The following is a 26,162-nucleotide window of genomic DNA, read 5'->3' as shown; positions in this document are numbered from 1 at the left end:
GGAGTTCTACGAATTAAACACAAAAACAATAAATAACACAATTTCCGACGCAAACTTCGCCCGAAGCGCAACACGAAGAATTCAAACATCAAAAATTTAAAAGACCAAATTTATCAAATAATGGACTCGCCCAATTCGAGGGATGTCCTATTTGAATTTAAGATATAAAATTATGAGTTGTGAATGAGAATCATAGAAACTGCAGACAAGCTGCCACATTCATGGCAACTTTGCAGGACATCTATTTTTTTAATATGTCTGTAATATGAATGCATTATAATAAATAAAATACACAATTCAGTAATACAGTAATTTTTGGTACCAGGCCTAACCACTTGGTTGTGGTCTGAATATGCTTCTCGACTAGGTTTGTTTGTTTAATGTTTGTTTGGCCTCTTGCCCGCTGAATAATGTACGTGTACATAATATTATAAATCATTCTCACCTCATCTCAATCTCAGATTTGGCTAGCATTCATACGTCTCTACGAGACCACATCACCAGCATGAGGAAGTTTCATAACTTAGGGAAGTAGTTGCAGACGGGCAATGTTGGCCTGCGCAATGCACGGTACATGAATCGTCCACATGGTGGCCATGAACAGCATTTATGTGAACTCTTTGACCAGGTATTTCTGCGTTGCTGACCTCTTGGCAATTGAATCCTATAATAAAATTCATTTCATCATACTGACCTCATCTCCATCTCCGATTTAGCTAGCATCCACACTACCGAAGCCGTGTCTCTGCGAGACCCCACCGCCATGAGCTGCGATAAGGAGGTACCCACAGGTAGTGGAGGCCTGCGTGGCACCTGGCCCGTCCACTTGGCCATGGCCAGCATCTCAGGTGACTCCTTGACCAGGTGTTTCTGCGTTGCAAGTCTCTTTCCAGATGAATCCTGGGAACAAACAAAATGTATTATATTATTTTATTTTTGAAATATCCACTTAAAACGGGGAAATCATACTAATTTTTGAGTTTTTCAATTGTTAATTCAAAGTTAAATAGTCACGATTATTTATGGGAATGTGAAAACTTGATTTGTTTCACCGTAATCAACACATTTTTTACATCATTTATCAAATTAAATTTGGTTTTTAATCGATTAAACTAACTTGAGTAATGAAACTCAAAATTTTATATTTTGGATTTCAGTATACGTATGTCAGGTGCACAATAGACAGAACAAGATTTTCGACAGGTAGACTTGCGTGTAAGAAAAGTCGTTAACGTTAAGGAAAAATCAAGGAGAAATATTATGAAATGAAAAAATTTGTGATGTTCTACGTCAAAATAAAATGTCAGCTTCATGGGCTTTTCTATGTTATTCAAATTTCGAACTTCGCCAAGAATATTATAGTTAATAACGAGGGCGAAAAAATGGACTCTGTGATTTTGTTTGAAATGGGGAACACGCATTATATTATATACATAAGATTTTTAGAAATATATGTTTTTTAAAAAATAAAATACATCAGGGGCATAAAAGTTGCGCGTTCAAATACTGATAATTATAAAAAGGTATCTGAAAAATCACAAAAGCCAGTCATCAAAATTATCATTAATTTATATAAAACAATTGAATGGCAAGCAACAAATAAATTAGAGCCTTTTCCAACATTTTGGCAGTTTTTATCTCTTCCGAAACCGTCATTAATTTCATTATTAATTATGTACCACACTACCCTCTACACTGGATCCCCAAAGATTATAATATAGACCCTAAGTTAAATTATTTTTCAATAGGCCTCCTGTGCAAAGTTTATTTAAAAAGAGAACTACGGATTTGATTTTGATGGCTGCAAATTTGGAGAAAAGTTGCGAGTTTCTTAACGCAAGAGTTTACCGTAATAGAGCTTTTTTGCATATAATCATGTTACGTTACAATTGAGTTATGCTTCTAGTTACTTTCCCGATCGCATTTACGCTGGAATGTGAATGAATTTGATTCTAGAACGTGGAGCAAAACAAAAAAATTAAAAACGTATATATATATATATATATATATTGATCGTCTTTCAGAAAGGCTTCCTCCATCTCATGTGATCTAACAGAAGTCGTTGTATCGTCCTTACTATTGTGGTGAGAAATATGGTCTAAACGGTGTTAGAAAGAAAAAACACAACGCTTTATATTCAAATCTAAATGTTAACCAGAATATAATTAAAATGTACACCTTTATGAATCCAAAGGTTCCGACCGCGATTTGAAAAAAACTTGAATTTTTTTTATAATTATTTATATACGTAACGACAAGAAAATAATGTTACACTAACGTTTATAATACTAAGTCTAATAAAATAAGAGTGTTACTAAATATTTTTGCGCTATCGGTAATTTTTTAGTTACAAAAAACGTAAAGTGAACGATTTTTTTTATTTTTTTATGTTTACATTCAAAATTATAACATTTCAAAAAACGTACATGTGTTTATAAAAATAACATTTGAAAGCATAATTTATCACTTTTTTAAATCAGTTTTTACTTTTTTGATACGTTCAGAAATATTGCATTTATTTGTATTTTATTGATATGGAGTATTAACTCAAAACTTCTAACAGAATAAGCCCGATGCCTGAGGAGTAATGAATTTTGAAGAAACAATTGACACCCGTACCCGTGACCTAAAACTATTTCAGTGTTTGAGGTTTTCCGATACGTTTTCTAAAAAGAGAAACGGCAAGAAATAGCGAAAGCAAAGCTTCTATTACCATCGTTAGAAACGGGCGTTAAACTACTTTATTCTCAAAGTTTTTCAATTATCTTGATTGTTTGTAGTCTCATTTCAATATGCCCGGTCTCGAAGTGAGCAAAGAACGTTTCGATTGAAAATCGTATAAATCATTAGGAGTTTAGTTTTTATTGCGGAAAGTTGGGATTTCGACGAAAGTTCGTAAGTCAAAATACAAATATATCTTTAGGCGAAGCACTACGCCGTGTAATATTTTAAATTGAGCCGCTATCAATAACAACCCTTACGTAGATGGCGATAAGGTTTAAATTCCCGCTTAACACCATCCGCCTGTTTTGATTTATGCAAGAAAAAAAACATGGCCAAAAAGTGCCTTTTATTTTATGTTGTGGATGTTCAGGCATAAATATATTTTTTTTCTATCATTTTATAAATAACTTAATTTGCCACATTATACAATAAAATCATAACCGAAAATGGGTTCGTAAGAAGGAAATTTTGAACTTTAAAGCAGTTTTCATAGGTCTTTACATTATTTTTTTCAGGGCTTATAAAAAGACCTATCTAAAAAATACTCGATTATTTCAAAGGTTAAGATGTATTCTACTCGTAGTATTTAATTAAAGCATCTGAAACATTTCTAGGCGACCAAATTTTCAAACCAAAAACACATGATTTTGCATTACTACGTATGGCATCGCCTTAATATGTAATGCAATAATTGCGACCGGTCGGTGGCTGAGTTGACATCGCGTTTGTGTTCAATTCCTCGGCTGGCTAAGTCCTCCGTGACAACACAAGCAACGTGTGGTGGTAGTAAATATTGTCAGGTTATTCGTAACCTGGGAATATTTTTATTTATTTTAAAATAAAACCAAATATAAAAATCATGTGTCACTGTGTGCGTACACGCTAATCTCCGAAACCACAGAACCGATTTAAGGCGATGCCATACGTAGTAATTCAAAATCATGTGTTTTTGGTTTGAAAATTTGGTCGCCTAAAAATGTTTCAGATGCTTTAATTAAATACTGCGAGTAGAATACATCCTGGCCTTTGAAACAATCGAGAATTTTTTTTATAAGTCTTTTTATAAGCCCAGAAAAAAATAATGTATAAGGCATATGAAAACTGCTTTAAAGTTCAAAATCTCCTGCTTACGAACCCATTTTCGGTTATTATTTTATTGTATAATGTGGAAAATTAAGTTATTCATAAAATGATCGAAATTTTTTTAAATATTTATGCCTGAACATCCACAAAATAAAATAAAAGGCACTTTTTGGCCATGTTTTTTTCTTGCATTAATCAAAACAGGCGGATGGTGTTAAACGGGAATTTAAACCATATCGCCATCTACGTAAGGTGTTTTATTGATAGCGGCTCGATTTAAAATATTACACGACGTAGTGTATCGCCTTAAATGAAATTTTTTTAATGTGTGTGGTTGGTTTAAGCTTGAAATATAGGAATGTTTTGGACCTGATAGGTGGCGTTGTTGTCGAGATTAAAAAAAAATAATAAATAAATTTCACCCAAAAATACATAAAAACCACAAATTTTAACATCCCTACATATAATTATTATAAAATGCATTCCAATTAAGATTTAAGATTTTCACGGCCAAAAGTATTTTTGTTATTTGTTTTTGGGGTGTTATGCCGTGTTGCGCTAACTCCTTCTTTAGCCAACGTTTCGGACAGCATTGCAGTGTCCATCATCAGGGCAGATGTGTTATTAATAATAACACATTAATAACACATCTGCCCTGATGATGGACACTGCAATGCTGTCCGAAACGTTGGCTAAAGAATGCATTCCAATTGATTGAGTTAAGATCTAACTGGTTTCAGTTTGTTTCACAGTTTGGCTGGTTTTTTTATTAAAAAAAAACAGCTTACGTATGTTTGTGCTCGCAAAACTTGAAAAGTAGTCGAACGATATCGCTAAAAACTTTTTATTTTTTTGTTATTAGTATCAAGAGTATTTAGAGATTTTTAAATAGTAAAAGAAGTAGGGGACGCCCGAGGAATACTTAACGCAATGTCTCTGCACTGGAATGAGATACGGAGTCGAGTTAAAGTCGATGTAATGTAGTATTTTAACAGTAACTTTTTGGTATACAGTAATGAATTGTGGAAGAAGTGGGAGGCGCCCTAGAAAGACATATATATATATATATATATATATATACTTAATTTTATTTCATATCGTATGAGCGATGCAGATCGGAATTCGGTTAACGAACACTGCCTCTCCACAAACCTATCCGTGGCCAGAAGCTTGACAAATTTTTCGTCCATTAATGGTGATGTTTTTTTTTCTGAGTAAATGATTAGTTACTCAATTTTGTCTATCAAGCGTAAAAATGATGTACGTTCGTAGTGCATTGAAAAGTAAAAATGCGTAAAAACAATCATATTTTAACTATAGTGGTTGATACTCCCAGTATCGCCCTTGTGAAAGATTAGCATTCTTAATCGTAGCAGTGGCTTAAGCCTTGATTTTGACCAGATCTGAAAATTTTTCTAACCTTTCTCTTTCACGTCTTCTTTCCCTCCCCACACACGGAGAAAACTTATTGATATTAAATATTGTAAATTTATCAAAAATCTAGTCTATTCGTTTTTGTCTTAAGAACGGGACTAGAGGTCTTTAACCATTGATGTATAATACTTTAGTCTATTTTTTTATTATTTTTTTTATTTATTTATTTAATTCAAAAAACAGTTTTTACATAAAAAGCATACTCTGCACATCTCACTAGGGCATTCCTGTATCAAGATGTGCAGCTTTACAATAATATCATTTAAAAAAATACATATATGTAAATTTAAAATAATAACAACATTAAATTAAATTTAAACAAAAAAAGAAAAGTTTATGACACGGACGTTTCGAGACCGGTAGACAAAAATAAACAAAATTTTAGTAACAAATGTATGAAAAAAATAAAAACAAAAAAGTCAACAAAAGAAGCATTATTAAGTAAGTTGGCAACAATAATATTCTTCTGTTAACTAAAGTACAAGGTACCTGTGCTGGCTTATCAGACACAAGCATAAGCATAGGGAAACCATACTGACAATTACAACATGGATAGTATGAATAATAGATTATAAGAAAAAATAAAAAATAACTAAATAAAAAAAGGTAAATAATAACCGATAGGTAAGTAGATAATATTATAATAAAAAGTAAGTAAGTAAATATTTTAGCTAGACAATAATTAAAGTAAATATTAATACGATAATTAAGTAGATAATAATAATAATAAGTAACATAATAATAAATAACCAAAAGTTATTTTAGAAGTAAATAAGTGCATGCGCAGTAAGTAAATAAGGATTGTATCGAAACAGAGCTTCCACAAGGAATTATGATATAAGCGACAACATGGGTGATCCAAAATCATCATTCTCAGCTAGTACGGAGATTTTGACCATTTTCTTGAATGAATTTAACGTACCTATAGTTTTTATATTTTCTCCAAGCATATTATATAGCAACGGAGCTTTATATGAAAAACTCCTTTGTCCGAAGGATGTTCTGGTATACACCGGCTGATACATTAAAGAAGAACCCATTCTAGTGCTGCGCACTTGTTGAGATCTTTTGGCAGTCTATGTCTTTAACGAATGATTTGAGAGATTTCATAACAAAAGCACGAATATGTTACGAGGAAGTGTGAACACGTGTTCTTCAAAATAATAATATTTTCGTATCTCGTCCATTATACGAGTATTTATTCAGACAAGGCCACCTGAGTTGAACCTACGTGTTCAGATGTATTCTGAATGACTTGAATTTTATTAGGAAATAGTCATATATTTAACAGTATCTTGATAAAAAAGCCGAACTTAATTTTCTTCGTGCACCCTCAGCCAAACAGCAAATGTTTATCTCAATTAATAGGAATTCTTTGATTTTTGTGGCTTATGTCAATAAGGAGAAGCTGGTGAAAAAATGAGTAATCAGACTATAAAGTGATGTTAAGGTCAATTTCGGATTGCTAAAACCTAAGGATTTAAATCTGTATATTACATTATTTATAATTTTTACTAATTTCATTATGTCAGTAAATCCATAAAGGTATAACGTTTGACAAGATTTAAAATACATAATAGTCATAACACAATAGTTTAAACACATTAATTATAAACAAAACTTACATTTCTCAAATTACGCCGATTCTATTAATTACCACAACTTCAACTCACTTCATACACGACGTTTGGTTTTTGACCAAATTTTATTATTTAAAATTCTTAACAATGGCCTCGACTCACCAGAGCTAATGAATTTAATAAATATTCATATTCCAACAAGATCAACACGGCAATCCCATTTGTTTCATTTACCTACATGTAGAACTAACTTTAGAAAAAATTCACCAATTCCACGTATATGTGCCCAATATAATACTAAATTTCAAAACATAGATATTTTTAGCAATACACTTCACAAATATCGATTAGAAGTAACTCGTACGATCGAAAATTAATACTATAGTATGGAATGTTTCAGAGCATCTCCTATCCTCATCCTAAATACCTATTCCTCTCCTCCTCACCTAAAATATAAATATATATATATATATATTTTTTATGCAATAAAACTCCATCTCCAATCAATATTAACATAGGAGACTTTTTTGGCTTGACTGTTTTTAACATGTATATATTTATATTTATATTTTATGTATAAGCTGTTTGTCTCTTACCTTTACCAATAAATAAACAAATAAATAACCATTGTTTTGAATTATTGTAAGGTCACCGTTACGTATATTTCCACGGTAAATCCGAATTTCTCATAAATCTGAAAAGCTTGAAATATTAGACAAAGGTTCTACCTGACTATAGATCAGCCATAGCTCGTATCCAAAAAAACCTTCTATCTATATCTTTGGCTTAACTTCCTGTTTCCGTGTAAACAAAAATAAAAAATTCAATTTCCTTCAAAGTAAACAATCATGTTTGATTTTTGGAAAAAAACTTTCATAACGGCGGAATTTATTATTGTAGAAATATATCAAACAAAATCTTTTCCATGTTACATAATAAAGTAGTATACAAAGAATATAAATTAATTCGATGAGACATTTTTAAAGTGTGATTTTTTTTAAAGAAAAAAATCATTACAGGGTTGCAAATAACTCTAAAATATTTGAAAATATCATACTACCACCACAATAAATGGAAAAAAAGTTGATGGTATTGTGATGGAGGAATTAGCCCGACGAGGAATTGAGTTCACTATGCTTGGAGGAATACAAGACGCGATGACAACTCATCCACTGACCGGTCGTCATCATGCATTTGTGCAATGCATTGCCGCACATTCATGGTAATGTAAGAACAGCAATAAAAAAATTGTGTAATAGCGCAGTAGTATTGAAAGAATACGTGCGCCAAAGAATCGATGTATGAACGACGTAACGTAAAGAGTCGTGACGTCGCCTGACGTGTTCTCACTGTGGGCACCCGCTCGAGTGGCTGAAACCGTGAAATGAGGAAGACAGACTACTCTCATAACGGCAAATCATGTGTTAGAGCAGTGAAGACATGGATCTCGCGTGCATTAACGACGCATGCGCAGACGCATCCTTGATCGTTGACAATCGTCGACAAGTCGGCAACTTAGCGGATGCTTAAAATAAAGAATAAAAAACGCTAAATTTTCAAACAAACATAATTATTTATTTTTAGTAATATTTTCGTAATTTTAATACAAGTATCTATTCTCAAGATTTTTTCCCAAGTCATTATAAAATGCAGGCAAGTGGCCTATTGGATAATGCTCCAAAAAACTAGCGTTATTGTTCCCTTTCAGCAACTATCAACGCGTGCCCAACATTTGTTGACGATTAACATTTGCCGCGTGATAAATGGACACTTTGCGACTTAATTTTTGCTAAAAACTCCGCTGTGGGATGACTTGCAGGTTTAACAAATATGTTTATTTGAAGGCCCCACATGAAAACCTAATGTTGCATATAAATTTACTTCTACCTGAACCTCGAATTACAGGAAAGGAAGGAAGCAACCTCAAGCGGCGTTTTGCTCGATTTGGTGTTGCTTCGTTCCTTCCCCATAATTCGAGGCTCAGCTCGCATTTTGGCTCGCAAATGTAACTAACTAACTAACCATTACGCCGTTTCTCCGCAGGGGTAGGCAGATAGGACGGACCGCCAAACAACTCGGTATTGGCACACACTCCTTGCCTCATTTACATTCATACATCGTCTCATTCATACTCTTCTACTATTCTGACTCTTGACATGGCCCGACTCAAGTAGCAAATATCTCGCAAATGTACTCGCACCATTATAATCTCCAATATGAATACGTGAAAGGAGTACATTAAAATATACGCAAATGAAATAAATGACGAAAAATATTAATACACATCTTTGTTTTTTTTTATATATATTCAACCCTTGGAGTACCTGTACTCGAAGAGTTACCTCTCTCGGTCACGTGAAAGTACTCGCTTGGTGACAAAGTAATACTCTTATGCCGAACTTTAACTCGCATAAAGTTATTTATTCAACCCCGAAAAAGTTATAAATTCAATTTCACTAAAGTTATATATTCCACTCTAATAGAGATAAAATATATTTCACTCTCCGGCGTACATAAATAAATGACAGAAAGTAACGCTTTCGAGGGGGAAGAAAAAAAAAACTACATTCCTTCTCTTGGTCTCGGATTTTCTTATATGAACCGTAGTAATCGATAAGACAGGACTTCTACAGGGTGAAATACTTCGAGCTTAAGATTTTTTAAATTACTCTCTTAATGTGTTTATTAAGTTTAATTTTCAAAAAAACATGTTATAATGTAAAAAAATTATATTTTAAAAATACAAGATGTATTATATATGTATTATACCCCCCATAATTAAGTTGAGCTTGTGTATATGAGGGGTGTGTCATCATATCATCGTTATTTATTTATCTAAATTAGAGTTTTCAGTTTAACTTATTTTCAGTTTAATTAACTATATAATTAATTTGAGCATAATAAACACAAATACTTCTTTGGCCAGAGTAAAAAAAAATAATAATTTTAATTTACGTGATGGAGTGCACAATACTTTCATCAGCCGAGAGGTCACTCATTTTATGGTTATTCTTAACCCCTAAGGCCTCTGGCATATTGTGTGCAATTTATGTATATTTCCGCTTTGCAATATAATCCAAATAAATGGAATATTTCTAAACGCTTCTGAAAACTACAACATATATTAGAAAGGTGATGAAATTGAATTCAAAATATTGTTATTAGAAATATGTAATTTATTAAATATTAAAATTTGAAATGCAAACATAGAAAAGTTTGAAAATAGGCTCACTTTACGTTTTTTAGTACAAACACTGAACTAAAATTATTAAAAAAATCTATTGTTAACCTTACAGTCACCTTACTTTTATGTTATTTCGTATAAAAATAATTAATAAAACAATGGCGAAGTTTTATAATTTTTTTCAAAATAATGTTGAAACCTTTGGTTTCATAGAGCGCATTTGAATAATTGTGTTGTCAACATTTAGATTTTAAGATAAAGCGTGGTGTTTTCTCTTTCTAACATCGTTTAGATCGTATTTCTCATCATGAAAGTAAGGGAAACAACGATTTCTTTGAGACCATGTATGAGCTGTTCCCTAAAACGAACAAATCAGCCCGAGTTTACTAGTTCTATAGGGTGTTTTCCATTGATATAGTAGTAGAAAAGCCTCAGCTTATCAACCTTTCCAAGTTTCAACGACTGCAATTTGTTAATCGCCCATTTATGCACTATGGGTATTGAGTTTTTGCAAGTATTTAGGAACTGCAGAGTAATGGTGACTGCCAAAATGATTAATGTAGGTAGGTACGCACTACATAATATTATAACGATCTATTACCCACTCGTGCGATTGGTGTCATAAATACATTTACCATATTATTGAATTAATACCATTCCTCAAAATATTGATATGGAAATATATAAATATATACTTACTGCATCAAGATTTCACCGTTTATTTAGGTTGTATAAAGAACAATAATAACACCGATATACGAGTATATAAAGCAGACTGCCCAAATGACCCACAAAATTCCCGCCCTATTTCTTTTGTATATAAAATATTCGAAAAAAATTGTAAAAATCAAATCTTGTCCTTTCTAGAACAACATCACATTATAAATCCTAAACAGTATGGTTTCAAAAAAAAAACACCAGCACCCACGATGATATTGCAAAAATAACAAATTATATATATACCGCCCGAGACTCAAATAAAAAATGCATTGGAATATTTATTGACCTTAAAGCATTTGATAGTATTTCACATACTGACTTTAATAATAAAAATCAATTGGAATAAATGGAATGGTACTGTCCTGGATTATAAGCTTTTTGAAAAATAGATACCACAAGGCACAGTTTTAGGGCCACTATTGTTAATATTATATGTAAATGATATATTTGAAGTTGTTAAACACGGGGAAATCTTCTCATATGCAGATGTCACAGTGCTTCTTCTAAAAGCAAACACATGGTTAGAACTGAAAAAAAAAGCTAACACAGACATCAATGTATTGAAAACATGGTTTGACAATAACCGACTAACGTTAAACTCTAAAAAAACACACTAAGTACCATTTTTCATCAAAAAACTAAATACGCCGCATGAAAAAAACATTAGGATTCACTCTGCACCAAACATTCAACAACACCACTGTAAAGTTACAGTGTTAGTAAGTACCGTGTACTAATATTGAAATCAAAACTTTAGCCAAATATCTAGGGATCACTATTGACCAATGCCTAAAATGGGTACCACATATAACCATTGTCAAAAACAGAGTACGAAAATTAACCTATATTTTTAGCTGCTTGAGACATATTCTAAATAAAGAACTACTGAGAATGACGTACTTCGGATTCTGTCAATTCGTAATCCAATGTGATATAATAGAATGACGGGCCGCCTATAAAACTCACACACAATCTCTTTTTATTCCGCAAATACTATTAATTAAAATATTCAAAGAATTAAAATTCAGAAAATTAAATACTCTATTCCTGTATCACTCAACTTTACAAGTTTACAATGAGGATATACTAAACAAAACCGTACCATTCGAAAACACAGCAAATTTCAGGCAAAAATACATGTTACCAATTCCGATTTGTAAAAAAACTTTGGGTCAGCAAAACTACAAATACTTAGGAACAAATTTCTTCAATGAATTGCCAGAAAATATACGATCACTTAATGACAGATTCAAAGAATTCAAAACACAATTATATAAATATACTGGAAACCTTAAATGAAAAAAAAAAAAACAAACAAACAAAAATTTGGCACATTATGGCAAGCGATCGATCAAAAGGTTTTTGCAAACTTTGCATGATATGCTAAAAATCTCTCGAGTGGTTAACACTACGACGGCCGGCGTGGTCTAGTGGTATACGCTTTTGACTACAGATCCGAAGGTCGCGGGTTCGAACCCGGCGTGCGCAAATAAATTTTATTTGATTAATTTGTGTTATTTCACAATTAATTAATTTAAAATAATATATAGTATATTTGCGGCACGTTCCAGAGTGGAAGATACTCTCAGTATCGCCCTGGTGTAAGACCACCATTCAGAATTGAAACGTTGCTTGAAATGGCTTTAGCCGTGTTTGGTGACCAGATCTGAATAGCCAGGTACTTCCCCACCTTCCTCTTCCCCATCTCCCTCCCCTCCCCAATACCCTCAGCCTCACATCATATCCCAATTGGGGATGCCATAGTCTCACTGGCTCCAGACGGGAGCAGTTGGGACTCTTGTGCGGTAATACTGTAAAAAAAAAAAAAAAAACACTATTATATTGGCGTTGGCAATCATTTAAAGTATTGAGTAAAAGTCTCGAACACGTACACATCTACAAGATAATGCATGCGTATCGGCATTTATCGAGTAACACACGCGAATGTAGGCTTTATGCAAAAAAAATCTAACTAGACTCTCTTTTTGATTGCCCCCTATAAGTCTAGAATCTAAAATTATATATTTATCAAAAGTGTTACACCCTGTAGTTTGTAGGTATGGCCAAAATAGCCAGAGAGAACTTTCACGGATGAAAGCAAGTCGATTTATTCTAATGGATTTTTCCTTTGTGGTCCCGGAGATTGACTTGAATTTCAATTTTGCTTTTAATAAAACAACCCCGTAAAAAATAAAAATTTTATTGTTCATTTTACGGGCTAAAAATATTACGGCCAATTTTTTTTATATGAATACAGCATAAGATTCCCAATTGCTCCCAACAGTTTGGAACCAGTGCGACTATGGCATCACCAATTGGGTGTGTCGCGAGGCTGAAGGTAGTGGATATGGGAAGGAGATGGTGAAGAGGAAAATGGGGAGTGCCTGGCCATTCAAACCTAGTCACTAAACACGTCTGAAGTCACTTCAAGTAATGTTTCGATTCTGAATGGTGGTCTTTCTGTAGGATAATATTGAAAGATCTACCTACCTGGAACTTGCCCCAAATATGCCATGTATTATTATAAATGCATTTTGAAAAAACACAAATCAATCTAATAAATACATTTTTCGCACATCATGATTTGAACACTCGACTTCCGGATCCGTGGCCAAAGATATTAATGTGTTTTTTTTAATTTATTCAGAAAAATATTTGATACAATTTATTAGCTTAACACTTCCACCCCGGACCGGGGTTATAATTCTACACTAACTAGAGTTTTAAGCTGTATCTAGATGGTTTTTTACACCATATAACAAATAATTTAGGTAATCTTAGAAAAACTATTCAGCTATCGATCTGCATTTAAAAAATTTATATCGCATTACTACTTTTTAAGATATTAAATAAATTACATCTAAATCTGATAGAATATTTTTTACGGGGCGGGACTTTATAAACGTTTCCACGAACTGGACGAAGATCCTGCCGAAGCCGGTAGCCGAAAGATAAATTTTGCATTGTAATAAAAAGGGCTACACCGTTATAATTGAGTCACGCTAGTATTCTTATTATCACTTTACCATTTTGCTTTACCTAATGATTGACCGGAATTGAAATGGGAGAGGCGGTAACTGGACAATTTTTAAGGGATAGTAAGTAATTTCTTAGTTATTAATGAAAAGGACTTAATCCGAATCGGTGACACAGCGCTTCTCATATGTCCTTTTGAAATACTAAGATATTCACTTGGCGGTCCCAGACCATTTCGTCTGGGTAACATCCGGCGCAGGTGTCCTTATACATTCTATGAGCAACACATTTTAGGAACACAATTAAAATTGCATCCGTCTCTGTTTGTCGTATGAAATACAAATAGACCAGAAAGAGACAATTATTTTTTTAAATTTGTTGGAATTTGGAAGATAGAACTTGCTCAAAAGTTTAAAGTACAGTATGATTGAAGACTGCAGCGAATAAATAGTGTTTTCGGTTATTGCTAACTTGTGTTTTGGTGTTAAATAATTCTCTTTGGGAACGGACCAGTTTCACAGTGCTACGGGCGTCTTCAGATTGGTAAGTACATTTATCTTATGCAATGGCGTATAAAAGTATATGTTTCAGGGGTGTTAACTAACTAACTAACCATCACGCCGTTTCCCCGCAGGGGTAGGCAGAGAGGACGGACCGCCAAACAACTCGGTCTTGGCACACACTCTTTGCCTCATTCACATTCATACATCGTCTCATACATACTCTTCTATTTTTCTGACTCTTGACATGACCCGACTCAAGTATCTGATTCACTTGATCGTGCCATGTCTTCCTCGGGCGTCCCCTACTTCTTACACCATTCACACTTGCGTCATATATTCTCCTTACGCTCCTTTCTTCATTCATTCGCTCTACATGCCCAAACCATCTGAGGGTCCCTTTCTTAATTTTACTCATTACGCTCACATCAGCCTTGCATTCTTTGCGGATATCCACATTACTCACACGATCATACATGGTTTTACCACACGTACGCCTCAGGGATCTCATCTCTACAGCATTCAGCCTACTTTCATCCTTCCTCTGCCAGTTCCATGCTTCACTGCCATACATCAGGGTAGGTACCAGCACTCCATTGTGGACTGCCAGCTTTGCTTCTTTGGACAGCTTTTTGTTGGCGCCTACGGCATTTAACCCACCATTTATGGAGTTACCTGCATTCACCCTTCTTTCAATATCCCTATCAGCCTTCCCATCTCTCGTAAACATACTTCCCAAATACACAAACTCATCCACTTGCTCCAAGTATTCATCATTCACAACTATATTGCACACTGTTTTCATACTCTCTCTTTCAAATACCATGACTTTGGACTTACTTACATTCATAAACATTATTTATTCTCCACAATATTAAAATATTGCATTTTAATAGTTTGCTTTTATTGATGGTATCAGTGTCAAAATTTCTCGGTGTATTATTATTATAACTGCATATTATTGCAGCTTGTTTTTGCGCTTTTACTCAAAATGTTCATTTGGTTCCCATATTCTTTTATTTTATGATAAAAATTATTATATTAATTCTAAATTTATTTTCATGTAAACATTATGTATTCCATTGCTCAAACCATACAATTTATAGAATAATCGTACTACTAGTAGTACTAATAGTACCTACTAGTTTTTCACGCATTAGAATATGACCATATGATTTAAATAGCGCCGTTTTTGTGAAAATTCACCTCAAGAAGCGTTAAATTTAGTCTTACATTAATTATAATTAACAAAAAGGTATCATTTAATTCTTTTCTTTATGTGAAATAATAATTTCAAGATGTTTTTGTTATTTATTTTATTTTATCTTCGTTATTTGATAGATCATTAAAAACATAAAAATGTAAACACATAATCAACGGAAGGCACCCATGGTTATTTTTTGGATGCATAAATTTTCGATTTGAGATATTTTGAGAATATCAATCTCAGATGGGAAGGCTGATAGAGATATTGAAAGATGGGTAAATGCAGGTAACTCCATTAATGGAGGACTGAATTCCGTTGGCGCCAACAAAAAGCTGTCTAAAGAAGCGAAGCTAGTAGTCCACAGTGGAATGCTTGTACCTACCCTGATGTATGGCAGTGAGGCATGGAACTGGCAGATGATGATGATGAAAGTAGACTGAATGCTGTTGATATGAGATCCCTGAGGAGTATGTGTGGTAAAACCATATTTGATCGTATGAGAAATGTGGAAATCTGCAAAGAATGCAAGGCTGATGTAAGTGCAATGAGTAAAATTACAATATGCCCATGCTATTGATTATATTACGACTGGCAATTTAATGTTATTTTTCTTGGAAGCCTCGAACCAGGTGAAGGTAGTTATAATGTGTTGATTGTTTTGAGAAAGGAATTGTGGAGCGGGAAAACGAAAAATTAAAAACAATCATTGATTATAAATTTTATGAATAAAAGTGTTGTTTTCTAATACACTACACATATATTAATAGTAGGGGCAGGTAGGTAGGTACTTACGACTTTTAGAAAACCTATTTTGGATAAAACGAGTAATCGCTCTAAGGAGAAAATTTAGTTTTTTGTGCTCGCTATAACCAAGTTTGACTGTATATATATATTCATATATCGTCTCATATATATATATATATATGAGACGATATATGAATGTGAATGAGGCAAAGAGTGTGTACCAAGACCGAGTTTTTGGCGGTCTGTCCTCTCTGCCTAGGTACCCCTGCGGGAAACGACGTGATGATTAGATATTTAGTTAGTTATTATTGAAAAGTAAGTGGGTTGATGCTACATAATTACTTTTTTCTGATTACAGATTGCAGGCTCTGATTGCAGATTCAGTTACGATATCAAGTTTACCTACTTACTTTTTAAATTTACACAATTCTAAAAAAATGCCCAAAAAATTTTTAAACGCTGAGCAGGTGCGAGCGTTATTAGAGAAAGACTCTGGTAGTGATGAGTCAAACAGTGATTTTGAATTTGAAAACATTCAAAACACATCGGACATTGAAGATCATGTTTCTTTTGAAAGTTCTTCTGAAAGTGAATCCGACACCTCTGACGAAGATGCCGAAAAGATTACTGATGAAACGGAAGAAAAATCTTTTACTTCCAAATCTGGATTTAAGTGGAGTTCCGTTCCTCCGACACAATCCCGTAGTAGGCAACACAATATTGTTTACTCTCGTCCTGGCCTAACAAATAAAATCAAAAATATTTCATCTATTGGAGACGCATTTTCATTGTTTATTACTGACGATATTCTCAAAGAAATAGTTACTGAAACCCAACGTTTTTGTGTGAGGGAAAACAAGGGCACAGCCGATGATGCATCAATTTCTACGGATGAAATTAAATCCTTTATCGGCATATTGCTTGCTGCTGGGAGAAACCGTTGCAGAAAGATGCAGTTGAAAGAGTTGTGGACAACGAATGATCTATTTAGGCAATTTTTTTATACAGCAGCTATGTCTAGAGATAGATTTGCATTCTTATTTAGTACTCTACGATTTGATGATAGAGTGACTAGGCACGAAAGAATCGCACAAAGTGGGACAAAACTGGAGGCGATAAAATCAATTTATGAAAATTTTAACGCAGCTTGCACTAGAAATTACTCCCCGGATTCCCACATCACCGTAGACGAACGTTTGGCGACGTACCGGGGATCATGTCCTTTCCGTGTATACATGAAAAGCAAACCTGGACGATACGGAATTAAAATATGGGTGGCAGCTGATGCCAAAACAGCCTATATTTTAAATACTCAAGTATACACGGGCAAAATTGGCAATGCCCGAGAAGTAAATCAGGGGTTACGAGTCGTAACTGACTTAGTAGCACCATATTACGGTTCTGGAAGAGGTGTTACGACAGACAACTTTTTCACGTCAATACCTCTTGCCAATAAATTATTGGATAATAATTTGACGCTGACTGGTACATTGAGGTCGAATAAAAGAGAAATTCCAAAAGAATTTTTACCTTCTCCGCAAAGGGAATTACATACAAGCCTTTTTGGTTTTACCGATGCACTTACAATTGTTTCTTATGTGCCGAAAAAGAAGAGTGCAGTGGCTCTTCTTTCAACCGAATTCCACGACGACAAAATTTCATCAGCGTCAGAGTCAAAAAAGCCAGATATAATATTACATTACAACTCAACAAAGGGGGCTGTAGACACCGGGGACAAAATGACAAGGGAATATTCCTGCGTTAGGTCGACAAGAAGGTGGCCATTTCGTATTTTCATGGAGATTTTAGATATGGCTGCCTTGAATGCTTATGTTATTTGGATCACTAAATATCCAGAATGGCATTCAAATGACCGAAGCAGACGAAAAATCTTTATCAGGGAGTTGGCCATGGACTTAGTGAAAAACAACATTAAAAGTAGAAAAGAAAGCGGTGTAAAATTTCACAAAGCGCAGCAATACGGCTTCGAATTATTTGAAAAAGTTATGCCGAGCACAAGCGACGATATTGTATTAAATGAAGTACAAGTTTTACCTACCAAGGCAATACGAAGACGGTGTTATCTTTGCCCGCGCAACATTGATAGAAAAACTAAGCTGTGTTGTTATACTTGCAGGAAATCTATTTGTGTTCTGCACAGGGTCCAAGAAAATTTTTGTACTAACTGTAAAACTATCAAGGACAATGCCAATAATGAATGTTGTTAAAATAATAAAAGTTGCTTAGGACGGATCTTTTGACAGATTTTAAACAATTCATCAAATTTTGATGTTAATTTTCAGGTTCTGCGAAAGTTCTATTCAAGTTCCGATATTATTTCAGTTCTGTGAAGTACCTGGCCTATACTGATATCATAACAGAACTTGAATAGAAATTTCATAGAACTTTAAAATTAACAAACAATCTGTCATTTTTGTAATAAGCATATCCGACCTTTAGAAATTTCTTCTATTATTCACTTTTTCTAGTATTTTTGCTGTTTCTTTTCAAGTCATCACTATACTAATGGTGCCATGATCTGCAATTTTAGGTTTGTCTAGTATTTTAGAATTTGTTCACGTTCATTTGATTACACAAACTCAATTAGTGTACTGGTTGTTTGTGTTATCTTGGTGTATTCTCAGTCGAATTGTTTCATTTTTAAAATGATCACGTTGGAAAATATTTTGCATAAAAATCCGTTTTGTTTATTTCATATTAATATTATAGTTTTTAATAATAAATTACGTGTATTTTAAATAATTAAAGCATTCATGATAGTGCATGTAGTCACTTACTAACATTTGGTAAATGAACAACATATTTTTCTATAAGAAAACAAACATTTTTCGACCATATCTTTTGTGCTTTTAATCATTTCTCTGTTTATCACTTTTTTACAAGAAGTCCCTCTACTGTTTTAGACGTGGTGCACTTTTCTCATTTTCCATTTAAATTTATGTATAAAGGTTTCAATTGCTCAAAGCATAGTGGTCATTTGGAAATTGTTAATTTATGCGATTGTTTATTGATAACTTGATATCAATTTTACAATGTTTTCCAGAACATCTAGTTCACTTTTGCAGTCTTGTGCAATAAGTATATATCCAGGAGTCATTACGCTATAATATCTTACAAGTGAAATGTTGTCAAAAACCGGACATAATATCCAATAGTTACTGTACCTTCTTATAACATTATATTTTATGTTTTTCCATCAAATTACGCAAAAATTGTGTTGTTAACGTCAGCTTGTTTTTGTTTTGTCTTCTTTTATAAATATGATCCCAATTTTAGATTAGATTATTTCTTGGTAATCACTTTGCATTTCATTTTTTCATACAATTTATTCTGGAGTATATTTATTCGATTTACCAATAAATTAAAGTTTGGGATATGTATGTACCAAAATTAATAGCTGACAGAATTATTCGCTATTTAATAATGCTGATTTTATTCCATGTTGTTTGGGTTTAACTTTCATCGTGTTGTGTGTGTTTTTCTAAATTGTGAATTTTTATTTAAAAAGTTATTGTCTTCTAGCTAGGTTATAATTTTCGTTTATTTCATCTTCAATTTTGGGAACTCGTGCCGTGTGTATATGTTACATTCCACTTGCTCAAGAAAAAAAATTCTTTGTAATAATACGATAAAGAGTAAATATCTTACATTTCAAGTTGTGATTTTCATCACGCGATTTGTGTATAATATGTAAATATAACGATCGTCCAGTTGATTAGTCAGACATCTCCGAAGAATCGGAATTTGAGTTGAGTATACAGTTATATGTAAAATGAAAAAACAAACAAAATATATGTTTTCTGGGTTATTTGTAGAAAATTTAAAAATGTCGTACTAATGTACCGAACCGTTATACTTCCCGGTGTTATTTTTTTATAGCATATTTAATTTATAAAATACAGACACATGTAAATAATATTTGGTTTATGGCGAGCATTCGAACATTGCTTTCCTCATTATCTCAAAACTTTGTATTTAGAGATGTCTGACTAATCAACTGGATGATCGACATGTCTTGTTTACCAGTAATAGGTATGTTCATTATACTATATGTGTAATAATTTTTGCTAATATCTAATGTTTGTTTCATAAAACTCATTTATTATAAAGTAGGTACCTACCTTATGTGTTTCCAAAATGTTGAGGTGTATTTTTGTAAAAATATAATATTTTGAGGTGTGTTTTTTGTCTTTTTGTAAATTTCTTCATTTTACTACGATATTATGTGTGTAAGATATTTTAAAATTATATTAAAATTATGTTTTATATTACGAATGTCTTTTTCTATTTTCTATTATAATTTTGCAATTTTCAGTTTATTTAATCAATCCCTATAAATGGTCACCATAAAAGAGATAGCCTCCTAGTATGATGACGTTTCTATTCTAAATGGTGGTTTTTGTTCAGGGCAATACTGAACGCATTTCCCATCCTTGGCCGTGCGGAAAATATATTATATTAAATGCATTATATTTTATGAATTATTTATGAAATATCACATAATTATTGAATTAATTTGCGCTTGCTGGGATTTTGAACCCGCGACCCAGAATCTCAACCATTTGACCATGGGGGCCGTCATTACTAAGAAAAAGAGAGAAATTCTCCGGTTTCTCATATGTATCCTATTACGAGTTTATAAATACCGTTTCCAGATCTCTCATAAATATTGTTTATCAAAAACGGGGAATTCTCAGGCTACAATAAAAAAATATTTATTTCAAGATTGGATTTCAATACTTTAAAAATACCTTATTTTTAACAATTTGAAGTTATTAAAAATACCTTATTTTTTACAATTTTATTTGATAAAACATTACAAAACAAAACCATTCACCGTTAAAAATGTAAAACATACCTACATAAATGGATCAGTGAAAAACTATAAACTCAATATATACCTATTCAAGCAAACGCATCATTTATGATTACAGGTTAACTGCGGCACGATGCTAGATGATACTCTAAATGAAATTATAATAAAAACAATCAGAAATAAGATATTAATTATTTTTTTTTTTGTAAACTAATGTTTAAGACAAGAATTTTTTTTCATAGCACAAAGGGTAACATTTATTTATAAGCAATAATTATTAGCTTGAAACACTCATCCACATTGAAAAATCTCCCGAGAAAAGATACATAATAATAATAAGAATAATTGTAGAAATAAAATAATTTAATACCTACATTAAATATCAACATACAACATTTGTTTCAAAATATTTAACATCCGTACCTAGTTTAGTAGTACGTAGTAGTTTTCATAAACTATAAAAGTAAAAAATACATATCCATCATTTACAGACCACCCTATGCAAGAAACTAGCCACCCACGTCGACGCTTAATCGCCAATCGGCAGTCGAGATTCGGAAACGAGGGGCGATGCTTGCTACGTACCCGCCTTCTCCGTTTTCTTTGAAAACATATGCGTTATGGTCTAAATTCATTAGAACATTAATTATGACTTTATTTATGAAACGATTTTGATAATGACTACTGAAATATGTAATATATACTTCCCTCTAATTATAACCAAAACAAATTTCATCGAATTATGTCATTAACACCTTTTAATAAGCAAAACAAATTGGGGGACTGAGTGACCCCGCTTCGGATCCAATGTGATTTTTTTCTTTCCGGGACGAAAGGGTTAAACTCGAACAAAAAACTTAAAAAAATATATTATCTTTAATATTGCTGTCCAAGTTTCAATGCCTCAACAGTTAAACAATCTCTTTCCTTTTTTAAAATTATTGAAATTTAAGTAACTATCCATAAAATAACAATAACACTTTTAGGCTGGCCGCAAACATACGTTTTCCGTATTCGATTTAAGAATTCGTTTTCCGTATTCGGAATTCCGTGAGACTAGTGCAAACGTTCGTTTTTCTACATTTGGAATGTATAAACGTCAGAACCAGTGTTGCCAACAAGGGCGATATATCGCCATTTAGGCTACTCAGAGCGAGAAGAATCGGCGCCGAAAAAATCTAAAAGGCGACTGGGCGCCAATTAAGCTACTTCAAAAACATCAATTTTAAACATGTCCCGAAATTCTCTAGCCACCCCCCCCCCCCCATGAAATTTATTTTTCGGGGACAAATTTTATATTTTCTTGAAATTCTCTAGCCACCCTCCCCATGAATTTTTTTTATTTTCTGGGGACAAATTTTATTTTTTTGAAATTCTCTAGCCCCCCCCCCACGAAATTTTTTTATTTTCACGTAAAAACATCAATTTTAAACATGTCCCACCTAACAGCAAATTCGGCTACTTTACGCTACCTTATGTATGAGAAACGGCGATATTAGGTCAAGATCCGTTGGCAACACTGAATTACGAATGGAAATTTCCGTACGTTTGCGTCGGCACAAACAAACTGTATGCAATAGCTGCGTTCCACATGACTTCATTAGGTTTTTTCCATTCGTTTTCTCCGAACGCGCCGGCTGGCATTCGGAACGTGCGTAAGGAATTTGTTCCGTTCGGAACTAAAACGAACGTGTGCGGCAGTTAATGTATTTTCTACTGATTCCGTGCATTCGGATGTCCGAATACGGAAAACTAATTCGGAAATCGAATACGAAAAACGTATGTATGCGGCCAGCCTAACTGTCACTTGAAAGGTTTTTCCTAGTCCTTTAATCGCCCTTGAGGTGATTTTCTCACGAAAACGGCGCTAATCATTATTAAAGCTAATGGTAAAAGTTGAGAGCATTTAACAAATGCATAGACTTTTAATTATTTTATTGTTAGGTGATTGTATAGTTCTTCATTCGAAACTTTTTTACCGTGCTAGATTTTTGATTGTAGATATGCAGTTTAAGCATACGTAGATGACTAAACAAACGTAGATACGTATTTTGTTTTCAACAACGTTACAAACGCTTAATCGTTTTCCAATATATTTGTTAGAAAGAAAGATGTGCATGTTTTTTCCCGAATGTCTCCTGCCAGTATGGCAAGCATTAATTAAAATGTTTTCACGATTCAAGCAGATGTTATTTTGTTCTAAGTAATATATTTGGTTGTTATATACTAAAAATTAAAATTAACATAAAACCACGGAATTCAAAAGGTCGTCTATTAGACCCTGAAGGTCAACAGAATTCTATAAGCGAGCTCCCCTTGACAGATTCTAAGAAAATGATTACAAGAAATGGTCGTTTGTCCCAGACAGGACTCTCACTTAGCAGAAGGAGGTTCTTAATTGGACTGCTAAAGCTCGAGGACATTGTTGGATGGCAGTGACTTACTTATGTTAAATAGTGCTTTCTTACAAACAAAGTATTGAATTCCGTAAGCCTAGTATTTATTTGGTTACTTTCAACATTCAGGTTTTCAGAAAAATATACATTTTTTCAATCGAATATTTAGAAAAATAATTTTATTTTATCTGAACATGAAAAATTCTCAGTCCAAAATTCTAGCAAATTAATTCTGCCAAAAGTTTTTGCTTTCAACTTATCAAAAAATGTACTATGTATCAAAATAAAATATATATCTTAACTAGCCTTTTTCAACACATCCATAGTGAGACAGGCACACTAAAAAAAGTACAGACACAGCTAAAAATCGTAAATACATAATATATTATATATACCCTAACACAAATTATTTTTCTATCTATTTGTCAATTTGAATATCAAATTTGCATTTGTTGAAAAGAAATTTGAGAAAACTTACTGATATGAAATATTGTTAATCAATTCAAAATGACAAATTTCATAGCAAACTATCAGTAAAGCACGAATAACTTATGAGGAAGTCGAAACACGTGTATAATAAAAGTTTCGCATCTCGTCCATTATATTTATTCGGACAAAAGAAACGTTAACACGGGTTCAGATATAATCTTAACGACTAATATTTTATTATAAAAGGATCATGCAGTCACATTTTGAACAGTATCTTGATAAAAAAAGTCGCACTATTTTTTCTCTATGATGTTTCTATAACGGTTTTTTCAAGTATAAATTAGCTTATGTTATTACTTTTTAAGTTCAGGCAGAGTTTACTTTCAAAGCTTCGTTTAATCAAAAGTCTAGCGAATGTTGAATAAGTGTAATAAATTTGTATTTACCTTAAACCACGCCATTGTTGAGTCGTCATAAAGGACGACCCATTCTTCTGACCAACTCCCCCACAGTAGTCTTTCTGAAAAGAGAAACAAACTTCATTACTACCTACTTATTATCATTATATAAAATATTATTGTATCGAACTCCTGGAAAACAAAAACAAGTATTACAGCTCACGAGAAACGAAATAAGCTCCTGCGATTCAATCATGCGATGTTATTGCGGATAAATTGATTTGCTTTTACTCTAAAGGAAGATCACAAAAATTTATCTTGTTTTGAAATGACATTGATCTACGATATTTTGAAATAGTCTATTCAAAATCAAAAAGTTTCAATTCTGTTTTTCGTTTTTCAAAAAAAATCAATTTCAGTTATAGTTTATTTCTAAAGTTGGTTAAACGTTTAAATTAGACGTGTGTTTAATATTTAACCATCAAGTTTTGTAACTGGAAAATATTTATTTATTTATTTTATTAATTTATTTATTTAAAAAAAAAAAAAAAATGTATTGTAAATATGTTTAGTTCAAAGACAAAATAATTAAATGTGTCAAAAAATATTACAATTTCGACGCCCTTCGTGGTTATCGACTACGAATCCGGAGGATCTCTTGGAATAGGCTCTCGATTACGAAATCATATGTAGTTTATTTGCGGCAGATTCTAGAGTGAAAACTACACTCAGTAACTCAGCCCAGGTGAAAGATAAGCGTTGAATATTGAAACATTGCTTGAAATGGCGTTGGTCGCATTTGGTATATGGCCCAGATTTTAATGTACTATAACGGTAGGTACTTCTCTACCTTCTGGTTGCACATTTCGTTCTTATCCCAACTACCCTCGGCCACAAAACATACCACAATTATTGGGGATGCCTCAGTGACATTGACTCCACACGGTTGGGAGCAGTTGGGACTCTTGTTCGGTATTCACATAAACATTGTTACTGTAATATTATTTCAAATGACATTAATGACATATTATAATCGGTTTTATTATTTTTCTTATTTTGTATCTTTCGTATTTTACCTGATATGTATGAAATCTTGCAAACACCGAAATAAATATTTAAAACTAAAAAATTATCATATTATGATCGCGATAGTACTAAATATTATATTCTGCAGTCTACACCCAAAGAGAACGTATTATTAATTTGTGTTTCCTTCATGTTAAATTGACAGTTCAATCCAACTGTCGATTTCCATTTAAAATTGGCCTGAGTAAAAAGACTTCGTCACAAAACTAGGTATTTATTTGAATTAAAATATATTATCCTTTCAGCTTGTTTACCGTTTCCTTTGGTAACCTACTTCGCAAAAGCACAAAGTCATCCACTCGTTCGAAGGTTTCAGCGTTAACAACTATATCGCCATCAACCTCTCCCTTAAAAACCATGACTTTGTACTTATCTTACTCCGGCCGTGAACACGATATTATTATTTATCACACATTAGATGAGATTCATCTATGGAGTTGAACTAGGTAATACCCTACTGTAATTTACTTTTATATCTATCAATTTATAATATTCTTGGTAATCATACGTTAAATAAACTCAAAAGTTTTAAAAATAATAATACACAGGTATGAAGCAAAAGTAACACTAGTTTTATGGAAAAAAGCAAGAATTAAAGATTCTGCAAAATGCCACAAGTTTACCTACACATTACTAATATTCCATTACTATATCAGCGCGGAAACCTGCCATCAGTGCTATTAACCCAATAAGTAAAGATTATTAATATGTCAATTTGACTAGCACTACTTTCAAACCCTCATAAAATGCATTTTTACTACGGTTTCAAATAATTACAAAGAATAACAACTTTATACAAAGGTAAAAAATAAAACGAATGTTCGTAGTTTGTACTAACTACTTATTTATTCCAAAATTAATGTT

General features: G+C 32.8%; 2 protein-coding genes across 2 annotated transcripts in view; one reads left to right on the top strand and one right to left on the bottom strand.

Moving 5' to 3' along the window:
* The window catches only part of LOC149416907 (neurexin 1-like), a 460,023-nt gene that overhangs the window by 28,121 nt on the left and 405,740 nt on the right, over positions 1 to 26,162 (top strand). The gene's annotated exons all lie outside the window — the stretch shown is intronic.
* LOC149416909 (uncharacterized) overlaps positions 1 to 26,162 on the bottom strand; it is a 178,581-nt gene that overhangs the window by 95,331 nt on the left and 57,088 nt on the right. Inside the window, exons 4-5 of the mRNA XM_089641044.1 lie at positions 24,261 to 24,334; positions 695 to 900 (exon numbers count right to left, since the gene is read on the bottom strand). Of these exons, the coding sequence (XP_089497170.1) occupies positions 695 to 900; positions 24,261 to 24,334 (280 nt within the window). The remainder of the gene's footprint in view (positions 1 to 694; positions 901 to 24,260; positions 24,335 to 26,162) is intronic.

The sequence above is a fragment of the Hesperophylax consimilis genome, chromosome 16 (genome assembly GCF_061612785.1).
Source record: "Hesperophylax consimilis isolate HC1 chromosome 16, BYU_Hcon_1.0, whole genome shotgun sequence".
NCBI classification, from domain to species: domain Eukaryota; kingdom Metazoa; phylum Arthropoda; class Insecta; order Trichoptera; family Limnephilidae; genus Hesperophylax; species Hesperophylax consimilis.
The sequence above is the reverse complement of the archived record's forward strand: the minus strand, read 5'-3'. Positions and strand labels throughout refer to the sequence as shown.